This window comes from Aptenodytes forsteri, unplaced genomic scaffold, assembly GCF_000699145.1.
Source record: "Aptenodytes forsteri isolate BGI_AS27 unplaced genomic scaffold, ASM69914v1 Scaffold265, whole genome shotgun sequence".
NCBI classification, from domain to species: domain Eukaryota; kingdom Metazoa; phylum Chordata; class Aves; order Sphenisciformes; family Spheniscidae; genus Aptenodytes; species Aptenodytes forsteri.
This window is the reverse complement of record NW_008796175.1, coordinates 133,469-160,044: the sequence shown is the minus strand read 5'-3', so window position 1 is coordinate 160,044 and position 26,576 is coordinate 133,469. Positions and strand designations below refer to the sequence as shown.

At 37.6% G+C, this 26,576-nt stretch overlaps 1 protein-coding gene across 1 annotated transcript in view; it reads left to right on the top strand.

The window, feature by feature from the left end:
- Positions 1–26,576, top strand: part of LOC103905805 (transmembrane 9 superfamily member 2) — a 33,362-nt gene that overhangs the window by 293 nt on the left and 6,493 nt on the right. The window contains exons 2-16 of the mRNA XM_009287556.2: positions 450–517; positions 1,572–1,665; positions 3,386–3,513; positions 3,730–3,859; positions 6,101–6,228; positions 8,701–8,812; positions 11,282–11,361; positions 12,334–12,442; positions 16,866–16,998; positions 18,615–18,734; positions 18,912–18,969; positions 21,540–21,699; positions 22,304–22,455; positions 23,960–24,071; positions 24,487–24,658. Of these exons, the coding sequence (XP_009285831.1) occupies positions 450–517; positions 1,572–1,665; positions 3,386–3,513; positions 3,730–3,859; positions 6,101–6,228; positions 8,701–8,812; positions 11,282–11,361; positions 12,334–12,442; positions 16,866–16,998; positions 18,615–18,734; positions 18,912–18,969; positions 21,540–21,699; positions 22,304–22,455; positions 23,960–24,071; positions 24,487–24,658 (1,756 nt within the window). The remainder of the gene's footprint in view (positions 1–449; positions 518–1,571; positions 1,666–3,385; positions 3,514–3,729; positions 3,860–6,100; positions 6,229–8,700; positions 8,813–11,281; positions 11,362–12,333; positions 12,443–16,865; positions 16,999–18,614; positions 18,735–18,911; positions 18,970–21,539; positions 21,700–22,303; positions 22,456–23,959; positions 24,072–24,486; positions 24,659–26,576) is intronic.

Below are 26,576 nucleotides of genomic sequence, written 5' to 3'. Positions count from 1 at the left end.
TTGTGGGGGGGGAATGGGCCCGCCGAGTATCCCCCGACCCGCTGCGTGCGGGCCCCGGGCGGTCTCCCTCAGGCGGCAGCCTTTGCTCGGGGAAGCCAACCACCCCCAGCTCCCTTTCCCTTGGTGCACCCGCTGTTTTTTTTTACGGCTGAAACCTCCCCCTTTCCCGCTGAACTTTTCAGTCGGTGACGGGAGGGTCCTTCGCCGGTGCTTCGTTCCTCGTTGCAGCCTCCTGTGGCGGCGGCGGCGCCCCGGGGTCTGGCGTGGCCCAGCGCCGCGGCGGCCGTCGGGGCCTGTCAGAAGTCTGTGGTAACTCCGCTGTGGGATAGTGAGCTCCGAAACTTGTAACAGTTCTTGCCAGCTAGCGATGCGTTTTGTGTTGGCCGCACATTTGTTTTTGCAAGTCTGTATTTTCATACTTTTTCTCCCACTGTCGTTCCCTGTTTCAGTCACTAATCGAGCTCTTCGTGAATAGACTGGACTCTGTAGAATCGGTTCTGCCCTACGAGTATGATGCGTAAGTACATCGCAGCAGGCTTCCAGAAACGTTTGGAAAGCCTGTTTTCTGTTCTCAGTGCAGTGATGCAACTCCTGATACAGTACGCGTGTTTCTTGTAAGCGGTGTTTTGGGTGTAGGGATGGAAGAGTAAATCCAGCGTTCACTTATCTTTGGTGAATAAGTACTTTTCCTCAGTAAGCAGTCCTAAATTCATTGGCTTCCATAAAGTTTAATGCAAATAGAGAAATTGTGGGCTTTTTGAGCTAGTCTCTCATCTTGCTGCTACTGTTGCATTGCACAGGGTAGGACGTATAACCCCTGGAAGTTTCTCTTTTCTGTATGCCCAACAGCAAGACTGCAAATCATACTGTGTATCATTGCTTAGTAGACCTATAAATATCTGCAAAAACAGGTAATAATTTTCACAGACAAGAATCAAAATAAAAACAAGATTTAGATACAGAGCTTTGGTGGAAAAAGGAAATTTTTTTTTTCATAACCTACTGCTACCCGTGTTTAAATAACAAAGATCCAGAATGGTTACATCCTCTCTTCCATATTCAGCTGTTTCAGACTGTATGTAGTTGAAAAGAATTGGTGAATGGCATTTGGCAGTGTGGCACATTAAAATTAAAAGCACTTCCCTTCTTCGGAACATGTTTCACGTTAAATACTTTTTGTAAAGACTCCTGTAAGAAAGGGGTGTAGTTGTTTTTCTGAAACTTTTGCAAGAGAAAAGGACAGTCTTTTTGTCTTAATATGAAACATTCTATTGTTTGTTTAAATTGTCATTTGAAAAGGATGCTTGGACATGCATCATGCATTTTGTTAAAGATACTTCAGCTGTGATATATCTTGGTTGAAATTGATATTGAAATATAAATATTTATATATAATATATGCCAAATTTCTTTGCAAAGGCACTCAAATTTTTACTAACAGTGGCTGACCCGCCAAAAGAAGCATGAAAACTGCAATGTTAAGGACATAACTTAAGAAATGGTTTTAGGCTGATATTTACAGTTATATGTCAATTAAAAATGAAAGGTAATCTTTTCCACTTTGTTCCCAGTTTTGACTTCTGTCAAGATACGGAAGAGAAAAGACCATCAGAAAATCTTGGACAAGTGCTGTTTGGGGAGAGAATAGCATCATCTCCATATAAGGTTGTTTTATCCCTTGAAGTTGATCCTGTTTAAATTTGATAGCTGTCATTCTGATGTCTGTAATCTATAGACATAGCTGAAGACTTGATTGTGTGATTCTTTTAATTTTTTTTAATATAAGCTTTATACTGCTTATGTAATAAAACCAAAACCCCTCCCACCCCAAAGGCATCTTAGGGTGGCTAATTAAAGTTAGGAAGCTGAGCCAGTAATCACTTTTCTTTCCTGTTCCTCTGTGGCAGACAAATGCAGAAACTGTATCTTAAAGCAGTTCTTTAACAGCTGGGTGTATAGTGTGTTAGGTGATCTGAAATCATTAGGTTTTAAAATGTAATATTGGAGGCTGTAAACTGGTGGTTCAGGAACTGTTTCGTATACTTGGTTGTACTATTGGGCAGCTTCCAGAGTGGGAAGGGGAAGCCAAGTTGGGGCTCACTTCCAGCTTTTCCCTGCTTGTACACACTTAACACCTGTTGTCTAAAACCAAATTCTTCATTGTTGGTGCATGTCACTTGAAATCTTCTGTAAAATAAATAAGGTATGGAAGTATTTTGTAGATTAGGTATGTAGTATTTTTCTGTCTCATGCTCTGCATTAGCAATGACCAAATGTAGCACCTCTAAAATGCCGTCGAGTCAACTTGGGAAAATTATTAGCAGTAAAGGAGATATGGTCAAACACTGGCTCTTAATGCTCGAAAGCTGTATACTATTCAAGTGCAGCTTCCAGACTGGGATTTGCTGGTGAAACTGAAAACTGGGCTATGTTTGTGTGTAAGCGTTGCCAGATAATCCAAATGCCTGTGAGAAAAAGAGGCAGCAGAGTTTCTGAGCCTACTGTTGCTCAGTCCTAGTTTACTGCTGCTAGGGATCTAGTCACATCTTTTCATAGGACTGTTAAGGAGGTGATGCAGATGTGTAAACTGCTCCTACAAGTCTCTTTTTCTTTGACTCTGAGCTAATGTAATTTTAAGTCTTACAACTGCTGGCCACAAGAAGCTTTTAAATATGGAGCGTGATGGGTCATTTGGGCTGGATACCCATTGAATAGATTAAGTATTATAACAATTACTTGTTTGAAATGGCTGCACGCTACAGTAATTAGAAAATGCTGTTATTGGTTAGCACTTAGGCCTTGATAATGTTAGAATTTTCAGTCATGTTTTAAGTATGTTAGCTCACTAACAGGTAAATCCTAACTGGGTTAGAATAGAAGTTTGATATACAAATGTGAGCACGTTTGTGTTCGGTGGTGTCTGCACTTGAAGCATAGATGCTGTGCAACTTGTTGCATTTTTGGCAGCCTTGTCTAAAAACTTAGTCGTCATGGGGTAACGCAGCTAAAATTAACGTGAAACATTCAAAAAGGGTGTAGTTAAAAGTCTGGTTTAGCAGATGATGAAATTACCAAAATAAAACAAACTGACAAAAAAGCAATACCTTTTCTATTAATCTTCAAATTTCAGTCCTCAAGGTTTATCTGGAGGTAGTTTATCTGGGCTATTGAAGAGATTTTTAGCAATGTGAAAGGGGATTGCTAGTGCTGGATATACCTAAATCTTGACATTTAAGTTAAAGCTGTTGTATGGGAAATTCTGGCTTTAGAAACTTTTATAGCAAGGAAGTGAAGTATCTCAAAAAAGTCAGCTTTACATGAAAAAAAGACTGAAAGATTTTTGAAGCGAAACTGAAATTACTTTTTTTGTGTGCTTTTTTAAAAGTTCACTTTTAAAAAGCAAGAAACATGCAAGAAGGTTTGTACAAGATCATATGACCCAGGAAACAGTGCTGACAAAAGCAAACTGGCTTTTTTGAAGAAAGGAATGCAGTTGAATTATCAGCATCACTGGTAAGCTGTGTGCTTGAGGTTGGGGTTTTGGTTGCTGCTTTTTTACATTGTTATCTATGTTCTAAGTGGTTGCTTTCTTCCTTCTATGTGATAGTTGTCCTCTACTGTGCATCTTGTGGGCACTACTGAAAACAATGTGCATTACATGAATGTTAAATGTCAATGTGAAATAAGGTGCATCCCTTTCTGAGGAAGTGTTTTTTGATTTCTGTCTAGGATTATCGATAACATGCCTGTAACGTGGTGCTATGATGTGGAAGATGGACAAAAATACTGTAATCCAGGATTTCCAATAGGATGTTTTGTTACTCCAGATGGTAGAGTTAAAGATGCTTGTGTTATAAATGTAAGTGGTGGGACTTTTTTCGTTAGTATAGCAGATGTAATTTCATTTACAGTTTTATTTTTAAGCTTTCTTTTCCTGAGAAAGAACAGTTACCCTTGTAAACATGGTTAATATTCAGAACATGGGCATTGACAAAGCAGAATGCTGCTTCTGTATGCAGTGTCTCACTGATAGAATTGTCCAAAAAAACCCGTTCATGTAGATCTTTTGACCAATAAAGATAAAGCTATAAAACAACCGTATTGGTGTCTAAAAGTCTTAGAAAATTGAGGTTTCTGTTCTGAAATTTCGTGTGTATCCGTCTTTGTACCTATTCATTCTTTGTCCATGCAGCTAAAAGTTGTATTTGTGTGCAAGACCTTCTTTTACCGATTTCAGATAGAAGCTTTCTAGTGAAGACCTAGAAATGAGCACTGTGTTCTAGTTGGAAAAGTTACGTCTAGCACAGTTTACAAGTTAAATGTGTCAGGATTTTCCCAGATGGCTGGAAGATAACAAACACAGCTGTGGCAGGGAAAGAATTATATTGACAACAATTTGAAGTGTGTCAGTCATCCTGGGAGTTCTATGGTGAACTAGTACAGTTACAGATAATAGTGATACAGTTTTATCTCTCCTGGGGTGAGGGACCACACTCCTCTCAGTGAGGAGAGAGCTCTGCTATGGCTCTGCTCTGCCACATGACTTACCGCATGCATGCAGTGCAGTCAATTTAGTTGTATTCAGCAGGTCTGATGCTTCTTGGAAGCGATGCGTTTATCATGCATGTTCAGTTTACTCGCTCTACAGTCACCTTCCAACTCGGTTACTCCTCAGGCTCCCTAGACTATTGAAAATGGTCTGTGAATTGAATAACCTGTTCTAGTTAGGTGTTCAATTCCATTACTTTGTATGTGAGGTGGTTTTTATGTTAAATTGATACTGGTGTGTGTTGTGTTGGAAACTGTCTGGTACACAGAAAATGGTTGTAGCAAAGTCAGCAACTTGGATGAAAAGTTTTGGTTTTTTTTAGAGGGGGGGACTTCATATGTAGGCAGCAATGGTTGAATTTTCTAGTGAGTGCTTAGGGAGCTTGTACTGTGTATCCATAAAGTGCTGTGCAAATTGTGTGTGCTAGCTGTGGTGTGGATGCTCTGCCAGTGTAGCCGTCATACCCAGTGTCAGTTTTAGTCTGCAGATTCTAATTGCGATGAGAATGTTGCATGGCATGGCGCTAGAGGGATGATTGTTACATGGGCAAATAAGAACGTAGCACCGTGGATATAACTGTAATCTCTGGGCTGAGTTGGGGAATGTCATCCTCTTTTAGAAGTATATCCAAAAACCTATTCTAGCAGACATATCTTTAAAAATGGGGGCAGGAAAGGGGTTGTTATCGTGCAATGGCCCAGCTACAGTTCATCCTCACATTTATGTAGCTGGAAGTGAAGGAAACAAGGACCTAAAGATGGGGTTATAGTATGACACAGGTATGATTCTAGTCTTCTCCCAATGGGAATCTTGATCATGGTGAAAGAAGAGGAATCCAGATAAATTTAATGCAAGACACCTTAATATTTTGCTGGGGCGGGCAGGGGATGGAAGTTGTATGGCAATTGGAAAATGGCTAATACACACCATAAAAAAAGGATTTTTTTAACTTGGAAACTCAACTAGCAGTCTGTCATCCTGGTCCCCTAATTCAAATTAAAGTTTTTTAAACAATGACAGCGTTGAGGAGAAAAGAAAATCCAAGTCAACTTAATTGACTCTGGTATCATATGAGCTTTATATGGTTCTTCATAATTCCAAATTCTGAAAGGATAGGGATGACAAAGCAGAATAGCTACTGAAGGTAAAGATAGTTTTTTGAAGCAGAACCTGGTTTGTAAGCTTTGGTAGCTGGAGCATCTACCAGAAAGACTAGGGGGGGAGAAATGGTGAATCTGAATTACTTGTATTTTGAATAAATACATCTTTGAACTTTTGGCAGCTTTTTTTTTGTAAATACAAAAATGGTGTCAAATACATTTAAATTCTACTAGTAACACAGATGTGATACTTTATTATGTGGGTTTGTGTTTATATAATACAATATAATATATAGAAAAATATTTTATACAGGTATATTAAAAAAAAAAGTGATTGTTGAAGTATTCCCCCATCTTGCTCCTTCATTGGACAGTAGTCTCATTTTAATGTTCTTGACTGCTTGCGCCCTCTCCTGTTGAAGTTTCTCAATCTCTTGGTGATATTTTGTAGTCCGAGTTTAACAAGAAGAACACTTTCTACCTCTTCAACCACGTTGACATAACAATCATGTACCATAGTGGGAAGGATGAAAACTGGCCTGGTGCAAGACTGGTGATGGCGAGACTGAGACCGCAAAGGTAATTGTGCATTAAAGGAGCAAGTCCTACTGCTAGGGAGTCCTAACAGTAGTTGCAAACTTAGAAATTATACTTGGTGTCAATAAGTTCTGAGGAATTGGTTGTTTGAATTCTGATAAAGCTTTCAGTATACTGGTTCATGGCTGGAACTGTATTTGCAAAGAGTAGTTCCACGACTGTAAATGTCATTTAACTTCGCTTTTAAAATGTTCCCCAAAGTCCCTCCTGATGGAAGAACTGCTTATGCAGACTCTTACAGCCTGACACAAACAATAGAAGCTTTCTCATGTTTTTATTGATTTGCATCTGGGTGTGCATTACTTTCTTTTAAAAGACATGTTTTCAGATATGCTGAGAAACATCCTTTAACTGAGCGACAGTTTCCCATGTCATCTCTCTTACTGTTGCCGCATTGCCTCCCAAATGTACTTTGTATGAATGCACAGTAATTGTACAGGTGTACTTTTTCCTGTTTTAGTTTGGATACTGAGTTATAGGTGAAATACCAAGTTAATACTGGTATTCAGAACAGCAGAAGACGACAGCTCATTTTCTAAGATGACTAACTTATTTTCTTAAACAGTAGCTTCTTAGTTTCTGTGTTGACCAGAGAGGAGATGCAACAATTCAGAGGTCAGAAACAGAGTGAGGTGATTACTTTGGCCTCTTGTCAGTCTGTTCATGCACAGTTCATACTTAGCCATATTTGAAAGCTGCAGTCCGTTTATAAAATTTCAAAGTAGGTTGCTTTTTTTAGCTAAACTCTTCCCTCTTTTCTACAGAGATTAAGTACACTCTTAAATTACGCTACCACAGTTTCTCAAGTCATACAGACATGTATGGTACAACATGACTCAGGTATACTTGTTTTTTCTGTTGCAACGGTATAGTGTGTTTTTAGTGAATTATACTTGCTATGCAAGTTCATTCCTTCCATTTACATCTGCTCTGAGATGGTGGCAAGAAGATTCTACCAGCCTTCTCAATTTTTGATTAACGCTTTATCAGTTGCATCCTGAATGGTTGCAAAATAAGAATTTGTCTTTTCACCAGTAATGCAGACCACAAGGGGGCACAGTTAGGTTGCACATAACCTTAATTTTGTCATTCTCTGACCTGGTGGTTTGCTTGGTGCTTTGCTTCAGCCTTGAAGCTCTCCTGATGGGAAGTATTTGTGGTTGGAGCACCCTAGGCCTTTCATGAAAGTTTTTATTATCTTGTGGCTTGACTTAGTTGTTGACATATAATAATGCATATAAGGTAGAATTGTTTATCTGAATTGGGTAAATACAACTTGCCCAAGAGGGCGTGAGAGGGAAGCTATTTTGCACTGTTAGAGGAGGTTCACAGGAATGAATTCAAGCAAACCTTAAGGTTTCTTTGACTTTGTGCTTTCTATAGCTGCAGTATGTCTAAGGTACTGCAGAGAAAGGTTTGCATATTTGAACTTTAGAATGCAGAATGTTGTTCTGAGTTCTACATTTTACAGAGTACACGAGACTGACGAGAGGTGAAATTAGACCACTTGTATAGGAATGGAAAATTGAAAGGTTCCCACAGTCATTTCTTTTGTCCCGGTGCCCCAGTGTAAAAAAATGATAGTAATAAAAAAAAAGACACTCCCAAATCCACCAAAATAAAATAAAATAAACACCCTTCTGCCTATGAAACTTGAGGGAAGGTGAGAACCTGTGGAAGATTGCTAAGAAATTCTGTCTTCCTTACTGACGAGCACACACTGAGGTTAAGTCCCTCACCGATAACGCAGTCTTGTTAAAATGTGGAAGGGAGGTGTGATGGCAGAGAAGCGATATTTTGTGTTAAAACTTACCATCTTACCTGGTAAAGATCGCCAGACTTCGCAGCCGGGTTAACCAAGCAGCATTTTAGCTTAGGACTAGGACTTCATTCTGATCATGGCAGAAAAGTGGGTAAGGTAAAACCACATCTCGTGACCTTTCAGAGGTCTGTGGTTCTTGTCTCTCACATGCTTAGCAAACAACTTTACCTATAATGTTCTCAAATGCCTGGAAGTGTGAACAGATGATAACTGAATGTAGGATAGCGATCCAAGATCCAAATCCCTAGGATGCTTTCTGTGGAGTTTTTAGCTCTCGCCACAAGTGCCTCTGAGAGCTAGTGTTCAGTTCTGGTGTGGCTTTAAGGCTGTTACAGAAATTCTGAATAATGATACCTAATTATATACATGATTTTATTTTTCTTGTATTATCTCTAGCTACAAACATAAGTATTAATAAAAATATATTTTAAGATCTTTGACCTTTGTTAGTAGAAGAACAGAAAAGCAGGTTCTCAAAGAAGTTTAATAGCTGGTACAAAATGATATACGCAGCTCTCCTTGTTTCTTTTTTTTAAATAAAAACTTGTTTTAATTACTTTAGAAAAGAATTTGTGAAAATTCATCCTGTAGAGCATATGCAATTTTATTTAACTTTTTTTCCCCCCCCTTAGCTACAAACATACAGATGAGAACAATTTAAGTTGTGAAGGTCCACCTATGGAGATTCCTGGAGAATTCACCAATAAACTGAATTTGATCTACACTTACTCTGTGACATTTGAAGTAAGTATTGAATCTGTTACATGAATATGTAATTCCCCGAAAAAATGAAGTCAAAACAACTGGATAATTTGCTAATAGCCATAACTGGATTAAAGCAGTGTAAATTCCACAAGGATGGTCTTGTGAAACAGTTTTCCCAAATCCTATTACTTTTCCATTACTGTAGTTTAAGTGACACTTGGAATGTATAAATGAAGACTTTTTTTGCCCTGTTATGTTACTAATAGAAAGGTAGTAGATTGGATAACTGCAAGAGTTGCCTCCCTTGAGGTATGCTCTATGTTTTCAGAGTTCAGTCGGTACCGAGAGTCTCCTGTTGAAGAAGTGTTTATATTATATTTGGAGATACTTTGTGTTAAATGTTGATTTTAGTATATTGTAAAGCTGCTGGTTTTTTTTTTTAGTGAAGTTGCAGTTTTTGACTCATTTTGTATTTCTTTTATTTTTTCACTAGCTTTTTTTTGAGTAGGTGGCCATTTATCTTTTAGGGTTAATAGTCTAATGTTTACTAACACTCTAATCCTTATTCAGCCCGTTACGACGTAGACAGGAGGAAATTAGGCTTTCTTGTGACTGGGTCTTTACCCCAGCGTGGAAAGTGAGCCTCCTGCGGGGGAGAGAATAATTTGGTCCAAGCTACTTCAAACCTTGGTACCTTGGTTCCAGTCTGTCCCGAAAGCATGGTTGTTTTTCTATGTAAGACACCAATCTTACAGGATTTGGCTTGAGACCACCAGCTTATTTTGTATAGGCAGTCGAGCAGCCGTCATGTGGTAACAGCTTTCATTCTACAAAATTGAATTTGATTTGAACCAATGACCTTGAGGTGCAAGGCTCTATATCCTGTTACTTTTGCCTTGAGACGCCCAGTCCTCCTTAGACTCTCTAACTTTACTACATGAAGGAGCCTCCTGTCTATTAACATTTGTGTTTGAATCTTGATGATAAATTGCAGTTTAGAATCGCAGCGTGAACTTTGTCCGGCTCCTCACGCAACGTGTTAGGCGCTTGGGCTACCTGCTCCCTTGCTCGCGGGCGAGGCGTAGCTGCCCTGGGTTCAGGCGCTGCCGGCAGATGGCGCTCGGCACGTCCCAATCGCCAGGCGCTTCAAACCGCTGCCTTTCTGTTACCCGTCAGCCTGGGTTTGAGGTAACACCCGATATGTTTCACTTCTAAGTTATTTTGAAACTATTAATAAAAAGGGGAGCATTTAGCAGCGGAAGGTCTTTTTACATAGGAGAACATTAGTTTCAGTAAGCCTGAATACATAAACCAGTAAAATGCGTAACTGTTTTATGGTCCTTTCTAATACAGCAGCTGACTTCTGACGAGAAAGCTGTGGTGTCTGCTTTAATTCATTGAAATGGGCAAGGTATTTAGCTCTGTGTATGTGAAAAGTATACACGATCGTGCCTGTAATGTTCAATGCACAAGCGTACAAAAATGTAAGCATGTGAGCAGTTTGGTACTCAAGTAACAAACTTTAGAACCACAGTTCTGAAACTCTGTCCCAACTAGCTGTGAACTACTGATTGAGCTGAGAAAGAGCAACATATGGCAATTTCAGCCGCCTTGTTTTGTTGGTGCAGTTCTTTGTTACATGTTCTTGATCCAGAACATGAATCGGAACTTAAAAATTCTAGGCTGGAGGCGTAGTCTAAATTCTGAGAATTAACTGTACAAACGTACCACCTGGTGAATAAATGAAGAAGTTCTGCTGAACTTCATGCCAGTCAGGAGATAGAGTTTGGTAGCAGGACAGCAGCCATACACCTCATGAGACAAGCTGTAGAGGACAAGGCTTGGGCGTCAGAAAGCATCGTCACTTGTACAGCTCTCACATGAAGCGTTTAGAGGCGGAGATGGAAGAGAATGGAAGTGTTTTTTGAACGTGAAAGTTGCGGAATGATTTCTTCTTAAATCTTTCACAGGGATATCTGGAATTGAAAGTTGTCTGCCAGGAATCAGAGTGGAAAATAGTCTGTATCAGAGACCATTATGGCAGGCAGCGAGGAAGCCTGTGCTAAATACATTAAATATGATGAGAGAGGAAAATTCCAGGGAAAACTAGAAACGTACTCATAGGGTAGGTTTAACAAAGGTGAAGTTTCAAGATCAGCGTGCTGTGCTGGGAGTATCTTGTAGTGATGGTATGATTGTTTTTCAGTGTGCATTTGGGAGCTGCAGGCAGCTACATACCGAATCATGGAAAAATGAGGCTTAGTGAAGCCTCAGTTGAAGGTAGAAGACGTGGATAGGAGATTTCACTAAACAAGATATTCTTTGTGAAGCTCAAGAGATAAAAAGAATCAATGCAAGAGGGAGGTCTAACATCCAGGGTTGATACCAAGCTTAGATATTAATGCTGAATAGAAGGTTTGTGGAAGAGATTTGATGTGCTTATTCCTTCTCAGAGACTGCAACGAACTTGTACTTGTTTCTATTAATTGCTATTTAATGTCTTTATAGGAAAAGAATAATATTAAGTGGGCTTCCAGATGGGACTACATTTTGGAGTCCATGCCACATACAAACATCCAGTGGTTTAGGTAAGATTTGCATTTATTCAGTGAATAGCCTTGCAGGGGAGCACAAAGATTTCTTATTTGTGCTTCTAGGGATATATAACTTCTGCTGTGGTAGAACAAAATCTGTTAGTTTTCAGGCAAGAAAACTTTGTTTTCATGTGTGAAGTAACTTTTATCAGTCTTCCATCTCTTGGGAGCAGCTGTAGTATTGCATTTCACCAAAGGAATGCACCATTAGTGTCCAAAAAGGAAAGCAGCCTCCATCGTTTTACTTTATCATCTCTATTCTGTAGAACTTTTGAGGTGTTGCTGCTCTGCAGTGTTCTTATTGTTACTGTCTGGCTTTCTCCAGCTGCCAAGTGAGAGGTACATATGTGTACTGCATGTTTTGTACTCAGCAGCTGCGTACAGTAAAAAGAAGGGCTTTTTTTTTTTTACGAGTAAAAGATGTATATGAAAAGCTCTTACTTCCCTCTGTACCATGCAAATGATATCAAGCAAGTATATAATTTATGTTGAAATGTTAACGTTTTGCAATATAAAGTGTTTGAAAAGGCTAATCTGATGAAATATGTCTACAAAATATTAAATGGCATGATGTAGATTTCATTGCTTGATAGATATAAAATCTACTTCACAAAGTCTGCTTTAAGAGCTGTAGCTGTTTCACTAGGGAAATTACTTCTGAGCTATATAAGGAGGAAAATAAAGAAAAGCAACATGTAACTGTCTTGAGAATTAACAATATATCATAAAATACTATTCTTCTCAATTCTGTCTCCTAAGAAATCATAAAGGTACACAACTTTGTACAAAACACAACACTTTATCTTCACTGGGTGGGAAAATACTAAAAGGTCTGAATGACTTAAGTAAAGTCTGAATATCTAAGGCTATTCCTCAGACTTGAGCTGTACATGTGGTATGAATTGGAGTGCATGTCCTGAAACCTGAATAAGCGGATTGAAAGTTTGACTTTTTCTTTATCTACAGTATAATGAATTCCCTCGTAATTGTTCTCTTCTTATCTGGCATGGTGGCTATGATCATTCTGAGGACTCTTCATAAAGATATTGCACGATACAACCAGATTGACTCTTCGGTGAGTAAGATCTACAGCTTTTACATGAGCATGTTTTTCTGGTGATACTGATGTCTATCAATTAGTTCGAATACAATCTAAAGAGATGTATAACTACCAAGAATTTGATACCTGCTAGTATATCTGGGGATTAAAAATAGCTTTATTGCTATTTCATCTTTTCTAACAGCAGGAATACATGGGCAGATGTGACACACTTACTTTTGTAGCATCATTTGATGAACTTGTAATATGCAAGGACAGACTTCAGGTTTTAGAAGTATGTGGAGTGATTCACAGAAACATTTTGGTAGTGAACAAACTTGTATTTGAAATGTAAGTCCCTTTGTTCCAAGGTCTCAACCAAGGAAAGCCTCTTTTTTTAATAAATACATTCACAGTATACCAACACCCACAAGACACAGTGCAGACATTGAAAACTGTTCTGGCATTGGTTCACCATCAAGATGTGGCAATTTCTCCTGAGTCCTATGGTTGCATTATGGAGTCAGTCTGGACATGTAGCTGGCGGTATGACACTGACCTAAGTAGCCAGTGTGTTATTTATGGAATCTCCATTCCTGGAGATACCCAGAACATGTTCAGATGGCTTTTGAGTAACCTGCTTTAGGTGGCCCTGCTTGAGCAGGGGGGTTGGACAAGATGACCTCCAGAGGTCCCTTCTGGCATCAACCATTGAGTGATTCTGTGACTCTGGCAACCTGGGATTATATGTAAGATTCCTTGTCAATGCAGCCCTGTTTTAAGTCGTGTTATGTGGAGTTAGTAAAGGACCTGCACTGTATCTGTTGCGGAGACATTTGTAGCACAGAAGCAAAGACTTGCTACCTACTTTGGCATATTTTATGTCTAAAAATATGTCTTATAGTCTGAACAACCAAACTTGTGAAGAGAACAGTTAGTTTTATTGATAGCTGGTTTTTTCTCTCTTCAGAAGATCAGGCTTAAAACTACTGCAGCCAGGTATTGTCTCCACTGTAATGAAGCTGTGTTAGAAAGCTCAGTTGCTGTAATTTTTCCAGTTCTGAGGTAGTATTTCTTTATGGCAGTTTGTAGTATAGCTTGTCCAGAAAGCAAGTGTGGTAGCACGTGACTTGTGAAGTTTGGAAGGTTTGTGGTCTAAATTTCATGAGAAGTATGATGCTGTGCAACTTAATAAAGCAACGCATTTAAAAAAAAACTGTATCAGGTGATTACTGCAAAAAGGATCAAAAATTAAACCAACAGCTAATAATAGAGTGAAATTAGTGTGAGGATCAGTAGTTGTCTTGCTAAATGTTATGGGAGAGATTCTGATTAACATAGACTAATACAAATTGATGTTGCCTTTTGTCTGTGGCTAAAATGTGTTGGAATAGTGTACTTTGTCTTCATTTAGGAGATCGTAATACTACAGTTCATGTGCAACGCAACGTCTGGTTTCTAGCTGCGTTAGAACTATCTGGTATGCGTGTAAATGATTTTTATTTATTTATTTTTTTATAATACAATTCTGGTGATCACTGTCAAACTGAGCCTGGTGTGCCTGACTTAATGTAGTGACTGAAGCTTGTTGCCATCTGACTGAACCTGTTGCGAGTTCTTTTGAAATACGTACTCCTTAAAATGGGAAAGGGGCAGGTCCCTATAGTGGCTTGCTGCCTTGGTGGAAGAGAAAGTAACTGTGAGTTAGAGACTTGACCAGTTGACTGTGAGTGAAAGGCTGAGTAAAAATTACTCTTTCTCATTGGTAAAAGTGGTATCTGCAAGCCAAAGGTGAAAAATAATGTCAGATACTACAAAGGTTTGAATTTTCACTGTTGTTGCTGTCTATCTGGATAAAGAAATACTTTCAAATGCACAAAAATGTTTCATATTGAAACTAAAACATCTGAAAGTACTTTTATTCTTCTTTGTGTTTTTGATATTTAATATCTTTTGTTAATGCAAATCCAGACAGTAATTAAAGTGGAAGAATTTTTCCACATCCTTTAACTGATCATTTTTGTGAAGCTCCTGTTTGATCTCTCAATTAAATTATGTTCAAAATCTTATACTGTGTTGTCTTTATTAGTTGGTCATTCTTAATGTGATAAAGAGCAAGAGCTGTAGAAGCTTGACTAGTTTTTATGGATAACAGCAGGGATAGGTGTGACTCAAAAAAACATGCTTTTTTATTTTCTTGCCAGTTGTAAGAGACTTAAAGATCTGTTGCAGTTCAAGGAGCTGATTTAAAAAGGTATGAAATAGTTGTGCAAAAGAGGACCTGGGCTAAGGAAGCTGCAATGAAGCAAATTAGTATCTCACACTTAGGGAAGGCTCGTGATTCTACTTGGAAAGAGATAGATGCACAAGCCAGTGATTGTGGTATTAGCTGAACGTTAAATGCGTATACTAATACTACCTGGCTTTTAGTGTGATGTAGGTTTAGTGAGACATACATTAATGAAGTGTTCAGAAATCATTAGATTACTTTTAGGGTCTTATGATTAAGAAAAGATTCCTGAACTGAACTGAAGAGAATTCATGTCAATATCTTTTCAACAGTGAGAGGTAAAACTCTTGTCCTCTTTTTTTAAATCTCTTTGATTGTGATTACTTGAGTGTAGGGGACTTAAATCTTTGTTAGAATATTTTGAGAACTAGGCTAAATAAATGGATAAGGTGAGGATTACTGCACTTTTAAAAATTTACAGAAGTTTTTAGCATATTGGCCAAGATTCAAAAATACCTTTAGATCTATTTTCCTCAAATACTTTTTGTAACTATAAAGTGTAGCTTCCTACTTGGATAAGTTGTACAATTCTTATCCTCATCTTTGAACAGTAAAGGTTAGCAATATAAAATACTGGTGAATTCTTTAAACAAAAATCTGGAAAATACTGACTCATAGCTAATTGGCCTGTAATGGAAGAGTTTTACTAAAAATCGAGCTTTGAGACGAACACTCCGGCCCATAGGCCCATACAAGATAAATCAGGGGTCTCAATCTGCCAAGCTTGAGATTTACCATGTAGCTATATGTTTTAAAGCTTGTATTAAAACCAGAGGGTGTCTTTTGAGAGCATTTGCGAGATTAGGTGTTGATAAGAAATCTAATACCAGCCATTCCAGATTTGTACAACATTTTCCTTGTTCTGTCAGGAACTAAAGTACTAAGCATTTTTTTCTGCTTAGTGTGTACCATTTTGAAAACAGATAAAGATTTGCTTCAGGTGGCAACCTATGAAATTCTTTCATTCCTTACTTGCAACTACCTGGGAAAAGTCTTTCTTCTGTCTTACCTCAACAACTTTCTCATCATCATCACAATTAGTTCAAGTTCAAACTTACAGGAAAGTGTGGTCTTTATGCTTCTTTAACCAAACCGTTCTTTACTGGAAGAGCACTGATGTCTTGGAATTATACCTAGATACCTGGTATCATTTTCTTTGCAGGCGTAGTTTTGTGGTTTGGTGTTGATTAAAAAAAAAAACAAACAACAAAGTGTTATCTTGTGTTTAATAGCTTTCAATTTTTGTATTAGTATATCAGACTTCTGAGAGTAATTTCTAGCCAACAAATGCAAGCAGAGGTATCAGTATGGGGAAGGCAAAGATAATCTTCCAGAAAAAAAAAAAAAAATTTACATAATCTGTCGCAAGTTAAGATGTTCTGTGTCATTCGCCAGTTTGGTCTGTATTCTTTCTTACCTACTTTTTTATGCTGTAATTCTAGTGGTAAGCAGTCCATTGAACTAAACTCAGTACTCCTAGGTTGAATGAAACCTGTAGCTTTTAACTTTGTGAGGAAGAGAGGTGTCTTCTTGAGGGGTTGGTTATTTGTGGTCGTGTGTGTTTGGGGGTTTTTTTGGGAGGGGAGGTGTTTGTTTTGAGTGATGTTATTGAAAAGTTTTATTCTTCAGCAATGGTGCCTTAGAGCTGCTGGACTAAGGATCCCCCTCGTGCCATCCATCTGTTCACCTCTGGCAGCGGGACAAAGAGTGTTGGTACTTGCCCCTGGTGATTCTAGGGAGCAGACTTTCTTCTGGAATATAGGGACCATTTCATTCTTTTCCAATATTGTCATTGAGACCGATGCGCTTTGTAATGGAAGCAGAAAAAGTTAAGTGCTTGAACTAGATTGAAATGCTATAATCCAAGTGAAATTAAATGGAATGCTTTGTTTTAGTTTTAAATTTAAAATGGTGTTATACGGTTTGGCTAATTACATCTTGTTTTTTCTTGCTTTGAGATGAGGATTTTCTTGATAAATCCTGCCTTTTTCTTTCATTGAACCATTAGGGGGTTATAAAATCAATGAGTGATGAATCACATGCAATTAGTCTGTCTTTGGATCTAAACTGGAAGTTAATCAAACTTTAAATATGTGTTTTGCATCTTGTTTATGTTAATTCACTACTGCATTATGTATCTTTGCTAAAGACACTGTTGATTTTTTACAGGAAGATGCCCAAGAGGAATTTGGCTGGAAGCTGGTTCATGGAGACGTGTTTAGACCTCCAAGGAAGGGAATGTTACTGTCTGTCTTTTTGGGCCAAGGAACTCAAATTTTCATTATGACATTTATTACTTTATGTAAGTAACTTTATTAAGGTGATGTGTTCGTAGTGTAGTAGTGCAAGAAAGATGCAATATTATTAAACAAATGATAGAAGCCTGCTCCTGGAAATGAAGTCCTTCCTTTAGTAAAATAAAATATTAATACTGTTTCATAACAATAATCTAGATAGCTTCAGTACTGCTGTCGTTCAAAACGTTGTGGTGTCTGGGCTAATTCAGATTCTTCATTATTGCAGAAATGAAGCTTCCTTGTTACAAGTTTCTTTTTAAAAAATAAACAGTTTGTCATGGTGTAAATTATCCAAGGATCCAGTAATGCAAGTTCAAAGACATGTAATCAAAGCTTTAATGTTCTCGGAACACTTTTTATCTAATACGTTTGACACAACAGCCTGCAGCCATGCAGAAATAAGAGCAAGAATGCATGCCAACGGAATAATCCTGACACAACATTCAGATAATATGAGAGCCTACCATAAGTAGCTATATATACATGTAATGATGTAACCTGTCACAAGTTGGTGTTTTATTATATGTTATCTATAAAGTATATGACCATTCTTTTTCTTATTGTACGGTAGAATTGGGAAGTATACTGATATTTATTACAAAAGAAGAATTTTTCAAATTCTGCTCTCCAGGTTTTATTCAGATCTTTTGGTCTTTTCATAGAGGAGCTGCTTTTTTCTATTCATTACGTGATGCTATAAGATTAATAGAACTTTCTTGATGGGCTTGTCTTTCAGTGTTGATCACAGCTCTTCGTAACTTACTTAACTGCAATAGTTTCCTGTGCAACTAGTGTAGTATAGAAAGAAATTGTGTGTGTGTGGGGATCCTTTTTCTGTTTAAAAACAAAATTTCTCACTAGAGATCGCTGACAAACTCCTTTTCTGAGAACATCTCTGGGCTGGCTTCTACAGTTAGTTCAGACACAGGCAGCCTTCTTTTAATAAAGAGGCTTATTTTCAAGATAATGCATTCTTGAGTAAAGTGGTGTCCGTCATGGTGCCTGAGAGCCTTTTGTGGAATTTGAAGCAAGTGACTCGATACCCTTAAGATCTTCTATCTTCAGGCTTACTTATACCTTAAAAAACAAAAAACCCCCAAACCCCAAAAAACCTACCAAAATCTAAAAAAAACCCCAACAACTGCCCCCCGCCCCCAAACAGAAAAACCCTGACAAAAAAAGCTCTGTCAAAGTTTTTGGTTCCTCCAGACCTACTGTTCTCGGATGTCCTTTATGCCACATATTAAGCTGCTCCTGTTACTTAGCATGCGTTAAGTATTGGCCATGAATGTTTACAGGATGACTGTAGGATTTTGGAAGCAGACTTTTTCAAGCTGAAATTTGGCTCAGGTTCATTGTTCATATCTGTGTGGTATTTTATTTTTCAGTCTTTTGGCTACGAGAAACTTTCTATATAAAAGATGAGGTGGAAATAATGCTTTATTATGAATGAAACTGTGACATTAGGGATATGGTTATGTGATGGGGATATATGAGAGCTTATACACATAGTCTTCATTTAAATATCTGGTGGTGAAGGGGATAAACCTGTACAATGATATGTGTTACAGGGGAATTTTGACATGTGTCCACAAATGACTAAATCTTTTTGTATCTTTAGTCCTAGCTTGCCTTGGTTTTCTTTCTCCTGCCAACCGTGGTGCTTTGATGACCTGTGCAGTTGTATTGTGGGTCTTACTGGGAACTCCAGCTGGTTATGTGTCTGCTAGAATGTACAAGAGTAAGTACACACATTTGTTTAATGTGACACAGCAGGTTAAATTCAGAATTGCTCGGCTTAATGTAAACCTCAGACTGGAGCTGGTGTTTCAGGCAACAAATCTGCTTCTTGCTGCTGTACTGCAAAACAGTTGGAAAAATTTCTGAACTTGAAATTTCTTTTACTTTTTCCCCTCAGCGTTTAGAGGTGAGAAGTGGAAGACAAACGTTTTGCTTACAGCTCTGCTTTGCCCTGGGTTAGTATTGTTTCCCCTCATTCTTTCCTTTATTCTTAAGTATAAACGAATCTGAGGTGGGAAGGGGGGTGGTGGTGGGGAAGTAAATGATGATGCTTGTTTGTGTGATTATTTTCTTTATTGTTCTCCAAGTTGCTGTTCCTTTTGTATATTGCCTATCTGTGAATATGAAGAAAAGCGAATTCTGAGGAGCTGGAGCCTAGCATTCTAGAAGACAGCTTCTTAGCATCTTGTTTTGCACTCAGCTGTGGGGGTAGGAGGAATGATGTGACTCTCTTGCAAGGTAGCGTCACAGCCTTTGAGAATCACTGCACCAGAACATTAGGCATAGTGATGGGGTAATTCCAATTTGGTACCACAGCACTCGGTATGTTACAGGTAATCCTGTCTTAACTGTTAATAGGTATGGTCAGTTTGTCAGGAAGTACGTGGTTTTGTGGTAACTTTGGAGTATCTGTAGTGCTCTTTTGTAAATAGGGAGAGACAGCCCTTTAGGCAGAACCTCTGTTACCTTAGTTACAGTATCAGTGTTTTCTTGTAACCATGTTATTGAGGAGGACACAGGAAATATAATTGAGATTATTATTTTTTTAAGTAAATAGCTATATACTGCTATACTAAACAGTAGATGTTTACTATGCTTCTGGGTGAGAATGACGCAGAGATTCTCTTAAATGGGTTAGTGTCTTTTATATAAATGAGGTAGTGTCCAGTTGCAGATACGGCTGGAGCGTGTATCATACTATGGCCAATACTGCCGTGCTTGGGAAAGGTGATAGCTCTCCTATCTTTCATTTTCTCATAGCTCTCAAGACCTTCCGTGAGAATTAGGTCAGTGAAGAAAGGGAACAGGAACTAATTTCTTCTGCAAGACTTCCGTATTTCTTGGTTGCCACTTTGGGTACATGAATCTACCCTTTGACAAATGTCCTTGGCAAAAGTTGAAGAAAAGGTTATAAATAATTTCTTAAGGTATCTCCCCCCTAAAAAAGCTCAGAATTAATAAAACATGGCTTCGTTTTGAGTATAGTAGAATTTAATCAAATGAAATGTAATGCATTAGATAAAACTGAGTGTAATATTTCTATGAGGAGATCTTATTTCTAAACAAAATGTGCTTCAGTCTCCCTGCTGTCATTTAGATATTATCTTGAGAGAGAAGAAAATATTTATTGGTGGAAGAAATATTGTACTGATCATTTAAACTCCCAAATAAATTAAGTTTCACAGAGGAAGTAAAATGATTGGGGATGGTAGAATAGGAACAGATGTCTTGATTATGCTATGCTAGTTCAGTGAATTTGCATAATACCATAAACAGCCTAAGGCCGTTATAGTCTCAGTAGACTGATGGGAGTTCATATTTGCAGTATTTTTTTCTAACTTTGGAGGGGGTAAGTGGGGTCTGTGTTACGAGCTTGGGCAGATGATAAAGATTAGCAAGACTTCTAAAATGGATTTTTTTTTTGTTCAACAAATGCTTACACCAGGGGTTGCTTGGGTGCGCTTATTTAACAAGTGTATTCCCCTAAACAGTTTTGGCAAGTGTAAGGCCTCTCCAAGGAAAAAAGGAGCCTGCCTATTGCTCTAATCATCCCTCCTTCCTTTTTAAATTAAATTCAGTGGAGGATGCGTGTTCACTTCAGGGCAGTTTAAATTCTGCCTCAGGAACACTTTTTTAACAAAACCCAGACAATGGTGCACTTCGCAGGGGCCCTTCCTGAGGCTGAATTTCTGTGATACATCTCTGAATCCATGAATAATGGAAATTCAAGCAGGCTTTTATATGGGGTTCACTTGCAGTACATTTTGCTTTGCTTTCAGAATGGGATGGGTTTGAAATCTTCATCATATGTCTTCGTGTTGTTTTCTAGTGTTTTCCCAGGATGTTTAGAAAATGAGGCAGATGCACTTAACTGGGGAGGGAAGAACAGGTCTGGAGAGATGTCATGACTGATGCAGTCTTTACTTAAATTCTCAAAAGGTGTGGGCTACTTACCTGTAACTGCATGAGGTGTTAGTACAAAGATTCTTGTAGGGAAAAGCCCTCTTTAATCCACCGTTCTGTTAGCATGTTGCTGTGACACATGCTGCAGCAGGGTATATGTTTTGTTGTGAGTGATGTGTGGCTTCCTAAATATGAGGTTTTGCTATCACTGTGTTTTTTCAGAGGGAATTTACTGGTTAGAAGGGACCTAAATAAAGGAATTAAATGACTGGCAATAACAGGAAAGGTGATTCAGATAGGAGGGGGGGTTATTTATTTTATCTTTTAGCATTCTTTGTATAGATTTTGACACTTAAATCTTTCTGTTACTTTTTGGTTTTACATGCAGAGTCTTTATTTAAATAGTGGCTTTACCATAGATACTTGCATTATAGGCATTGGGTGTTGCAAGCATTTTTACATTAACTGCACTATTGCTGAAAGCAACGAGGACTGTTAGGGAATGAAAGATTGCAAGAAGCTACATTTTTGTGATGCAGACTTAATGGGTTTATGTTTTTTAATATTAACGGATATTTATTCTTTACTGAATATTTTAATATCTTTTCCGATCTTTTTTCAGGATTGTCTTTGCTGATTTCTTCATTATGAATCTCATTCTGTGGGTGAAAGGATCCTCAGCTGCCATCCCTTTTGGCACTTTGGTTGCTATCCTAGCTATGTGGTTTGGAATTTCAGTCCCACTAACCTTTGTTGGTGCCTATTTTGGCTTCAAAGAGAAGGTAGGGCTCTTTGAATACAGTTTTGAAATATACCTGTCTTCTGCAGTTGAGCCATTGAATCCCTAAGCATACAAGAACTGGTTGGATTGAAACATCTATGGCCCTATGACTGTAAAATGATGTTTCGCTTTGTCATGATTTTGAAACTGAGTATATACTTGTAATGTCACACTAAACTTTTTTTTCTGTCCATTCATTAGAATCAGATTTTAATAGTGCTTTTGGAGGTCTTGCTTGCCTTTTGTACTTCAGTAATACCTCAGCAGTTTCATTTTTGAAGTAGTACTTCAGAAGTACTTCAGTTTGTACTTCACTAGTTTGAGATAATGCCAGACAACAAAGAAAATGGGTTTTTTATTAAGGACTGAACAGATTTCTTTCCTTTTGTTCTGACTTGCTTACTGACCAATAGTTGGAATACCTAAAACATATATGTGTTTTCCTAGTGAAGGATATCAAGTTTGTCGTTTTCTTGGTTTCGTAACTTGTGATGGCTTATGGATGAAAATAAAGTTAACTTATGTTTATCAAATCTTTAGATGCTAATATTAGGGAAAAGCAATCTTATTTATGATGTAACAATTTATCTTAATTTCTTTTGAAGTCTATTGAGCATCCAGTTCGTACAAACCAGATTCCTCGCCAAATTCCAGAACAGTCCTTTTTCACAAAGCCGTTGCCTGGTATCATAATGGGTGGTATCTTGCCCTTTGGCTGTATTTTTATTCAGCTTTTTTTCATTCTGAATAGCATTTGGTGAGTATCACTTTTTTTGTTCTAGTTATGCTGGTTTGATAATAAAAACACAGATGAGTTTGAACATCCCAAACCAATGAATATGAGGAATAAACCAATTCTTAAAATTTTTGATCTTCTTGCAGACTCTTGTGGCATTTCCAGAATCTGCATATTTATTCCCATGCTTAGAAATTATAAAACTAGTTGTTCTTATTGACAACTGCAAAGTATGAAATTTGAGTCCTGTTTCCTTGTTTTATCTTTCTGGCTCTGAACAGCACAAACATGTTTTTTTGTGGTTAGGTGGAGCCTAATCTGTTGTGTAACTATATTATGATTTATGGAAATAATATGATCTAGCAGTTTCAGCTGTTAAATCAGAATCAGGTCAAGAATTTGGGATTCATGTTCTGCAAAACAAAGACTCCACCCCCTGTGAAACATCCACACCACTCCTAAATCTTGTCAAAACCTAGTCAAGCAGGCGCATGGAAAATTAAACCAGTGCAATCTTTCATAACTTTCACAATGTAAATATGAAATGTTTAATACATTGTTGTTTAATGGAAAATATTAACCTGAAGATGCCAAGTTTTTAAGGTGTCCTCTGTTTGTGTTGAGATTTCTTACGGAACAGTTTTCTAAATGAATTCTTAAATGCAAATATATTAGATTTGTTAGCCTTTCGCATTAGTCCTCAATAAAAGAAGAAACCGTGTAATATAGCTATGCTGGAAAATGTAATCAGCTGACAAACAGGTACACTCTGGGCTTTTGTAGTTGAAATTACTGAATTCCCAAATTGTTTCTCATTATTTATCCTGCAGAAGGGAAGCGTGGAGGGAATGTGCAACTTCCACTCCCTCTGTCAAATCCTACAGTGTAATTGTCACCGTCACTCAATAAAGTTGATTTGGTTACTTCCCTTATCTGAAAGACACCAGATTAAAAGTAAACAAGCATATTTCCCTTGAATTTATTTTTTTTTTGAGTGTTTTGATGTTTGGTTAGCCCTTGGATTGGAGTCAGACTTGGTCTGGGGATAGACTGGAAGTGGATGAGCATCTGGTTGGATGTAGTGAGGAGATGCAGAGACACTTGGAAAACTTAGCTGCAGTAATAGGAAGGAAGTGGATATTGTAACTGGGGAAGAGTACAGGTGATGCAAGTGTTAGGAAAGCTAAAGGAGACCTGAAGTGGTAAACATTTCTGGAAACTGCCCGTAACTGTTCTCTGTGAAAGCTGATTGAAGCTCATTTCAAGGGAAGTGTAATTGAGGACTTTGAGCATTGCTCTATGAAGCAGTGGTTTTATTTACAGAGTACATTGAGATAGAGGAAAAAAAACTTTTTATGAATCAGCCAATAGTGGTATAGGCAAATTTACCTCAGTGGTGTGAAATTTTTTTTTTCTTTTTTTATTGGCTTAGTATCTGGGCAGGTAACACTGTAAATTAACTCAGAACTTCAGCCAAAAATTAGACTCTTGCTTTTATTTATTTTTTATTTATTTTTTGTTTTAGGTCTCATCAGATGTACTACATGTTTGGTTTCCTGTTCCTGGTTTTTATAATTCTTCTAATTACGTGTTCTGAGGCTACAGTTTTGCTGTGCTACTTCCATCTGTGTGCAGAGGTAAAAAGTACAGTTTTGCGTAGATACCACTTGTAGCTGGAAGATGTTAGAAATAGAGTTGAGGTATTCGCATGTGCTGTGATGTGCTGGACACTGAATGGATTGTATTGTCAGCCCTTAACATGCCTGTCTTAGCCACTCTTCTGAAATGTACCTTTTGCTTCAAAATCCACCGTTTGCAGCGGATAAACAAACAGCCTTGATCTTAGAATAATTTCATGTTCATAGTGGAAGCAATACAGCTGACTTCGAGAAAGAAAAAAGTAGCTACGTGCTATGTTGGAATTTTTCTTTTTTTGAGACAAGTTTTGAAGAATTAAATGTATTTCATAAGACAATGTTATTTTTTAACCAGCTTATTTATATTCTGTTTTCTACGTGACGTCTCTTACTGAATGGTTATTGCTTCTTTCAGGATTATCATTGGTGGTGGCGATCATTCTTGACGAGCAGCTTTACAGCAGTTTATCTTTTTATCTATCCAGTTCATTACTTCTTCTCTAAACTCCAGATAACAGGAACCGCTAGCACCATTTTATACTTTGGTTACACAATGATCATGGTCTTGATTTTTTTCCTTTTCACAGGTAAGTACATTGTTCAAACTAAAACGAATGAAGGGGTTTTGTTTTCGAAATGAGAAACATTAGGTGAAATTAGACTATACAAAACATTAAATACAACTTAGGACTCTTTAGGCAGTGTTACTTTTATGGTTTGTGACACCACACGTCACAGTAAGATATTCTTTAAGGGTTTTTTTCTAACTTGAAATTACATTTATTGATAGTATAATTAATTTTCCATTATTGCATATTATATTAGCAGTGAGTTCAAACCATTATATTTTCAAAGTGCTGTTCTTGTTGATGCTGATAGCAGGGGTGTTTAACCTGATTCTGGATTTCATAATTGGTTCTAGAAGCTCTATAGTTACAGATACTGCACTCCGCATACGGAGAATAAAAGATGTTTTCAGCTTTCACTATTAGCAAGTGAAGCAGGTTGGTGCTGGGAAGAAAGCGAATGTTGACAATAGAGAGTTCTAGTACTGTTAGGGGTGGTCTTATCTGCTCATTAAGCACCACTTCTTAATGGCACGAGTGTATCTTAACCGGAGGAACCTATTTGAAATACGGCTCTCCATTTTTAGTAGTCCAACTTTTCTGATATTACTCATGCAGAGTAAGTGTATTCTACAGAATTACTCTAATGTTCATAATCACTTGGCTCAAACTATAATTTTGAGGTTGATTTGATATGAAATCTGTGCCAGATTTACCATGTGTTAGGTGAAATTAGAAGCTTTTTGAAGGGTTCTGGCCCTTAAAAATAGCCAGGAGCATTTTATATTGGTGTTCATCGTACTGCTGGTGTTGCGTATGTAGTTTTAACACATGAAGTCAGATCTCTTATGTATCACTCTGCTTAGCATCATGAAGTACTGCAGTGGTAGAACTAGAGAAAATGCTAGTTCATATATAATGGGTTGTTTGTAAAACCAACCTTTACATTCATTCCTAAAATTTGTAATAGAGGATTTCTCTATGGATGGCCTGATGGTTCACATTGTTACTTAACATCTTCTGCCTGATTATTGAAACCTGCTGTGTAATTACTTTGTGTTGGCTTTATGAAATGCATCACTTAACTCCCTTGTTACAGTTAAAAAAGAGTGGCTAAAATAAGTGATGAAAGTCTTAGCATCAGACTCCGAGTTTCAGTTCAGCAGTGAGAAGGACCTCTTTCATCTTTATTGCCTCTAATACTTGTTGATATGAGGCAAAAAAGCACGGTTCATAATAAAACACTGAAGAAAATTACTGTATGTGTTTGAACAAAGCATTACTCTGTAGAAATTATAACATTAACTGGCACTTATTGCTAGATTTTTATTGTTGTTTGTTATTTAGACCTGTGTCTCTCCAAAAGAAAGTAAAAAAAAGATTTAGAAAGAAGTGGGGGGGGGGAAGAGGAGGATTTAATTCTTCTAATTTTTAATTACTAAAAGGCAAACATAGAAGATGGAGTATTGCCAGTTAAACCCCTGCTTAAATCCTGGAGAAACAGACAACCTCCAGATGTCCTCTATAATCTATATCTCTATTCATATTTAAAAAAAACCCAAACTATAGACTAAAATGTTTTAATTACTTTTAAACTAAAGCAGTATGTTAATATGTGTCTGGGTTTTAGCATAGGTTAGTTACTATTCTGCCAATTTCAATTTCACTTACAAGATGCAAATTGGTAGAATTAAAAATATCCCTTTCATATATAGAATGATAATTGAAATTGTCATGGCAGCTGCTGAAATGGTATTAAAAGCTTCAGATGTGCTGATCCTGGAGTTCTTAATGTGGAGGCCAGTGAGGCCCCAAAAGTGCAATAATAAACTGTGCTGCTGTTACTTTTGCAGTGTCTTTTTTCTTTTAAATAGAACCACAATAGTGATGGCTATGCTGCATTTATAGTTCATGAGGGAGGCTGCTACAGTCCCTTTTT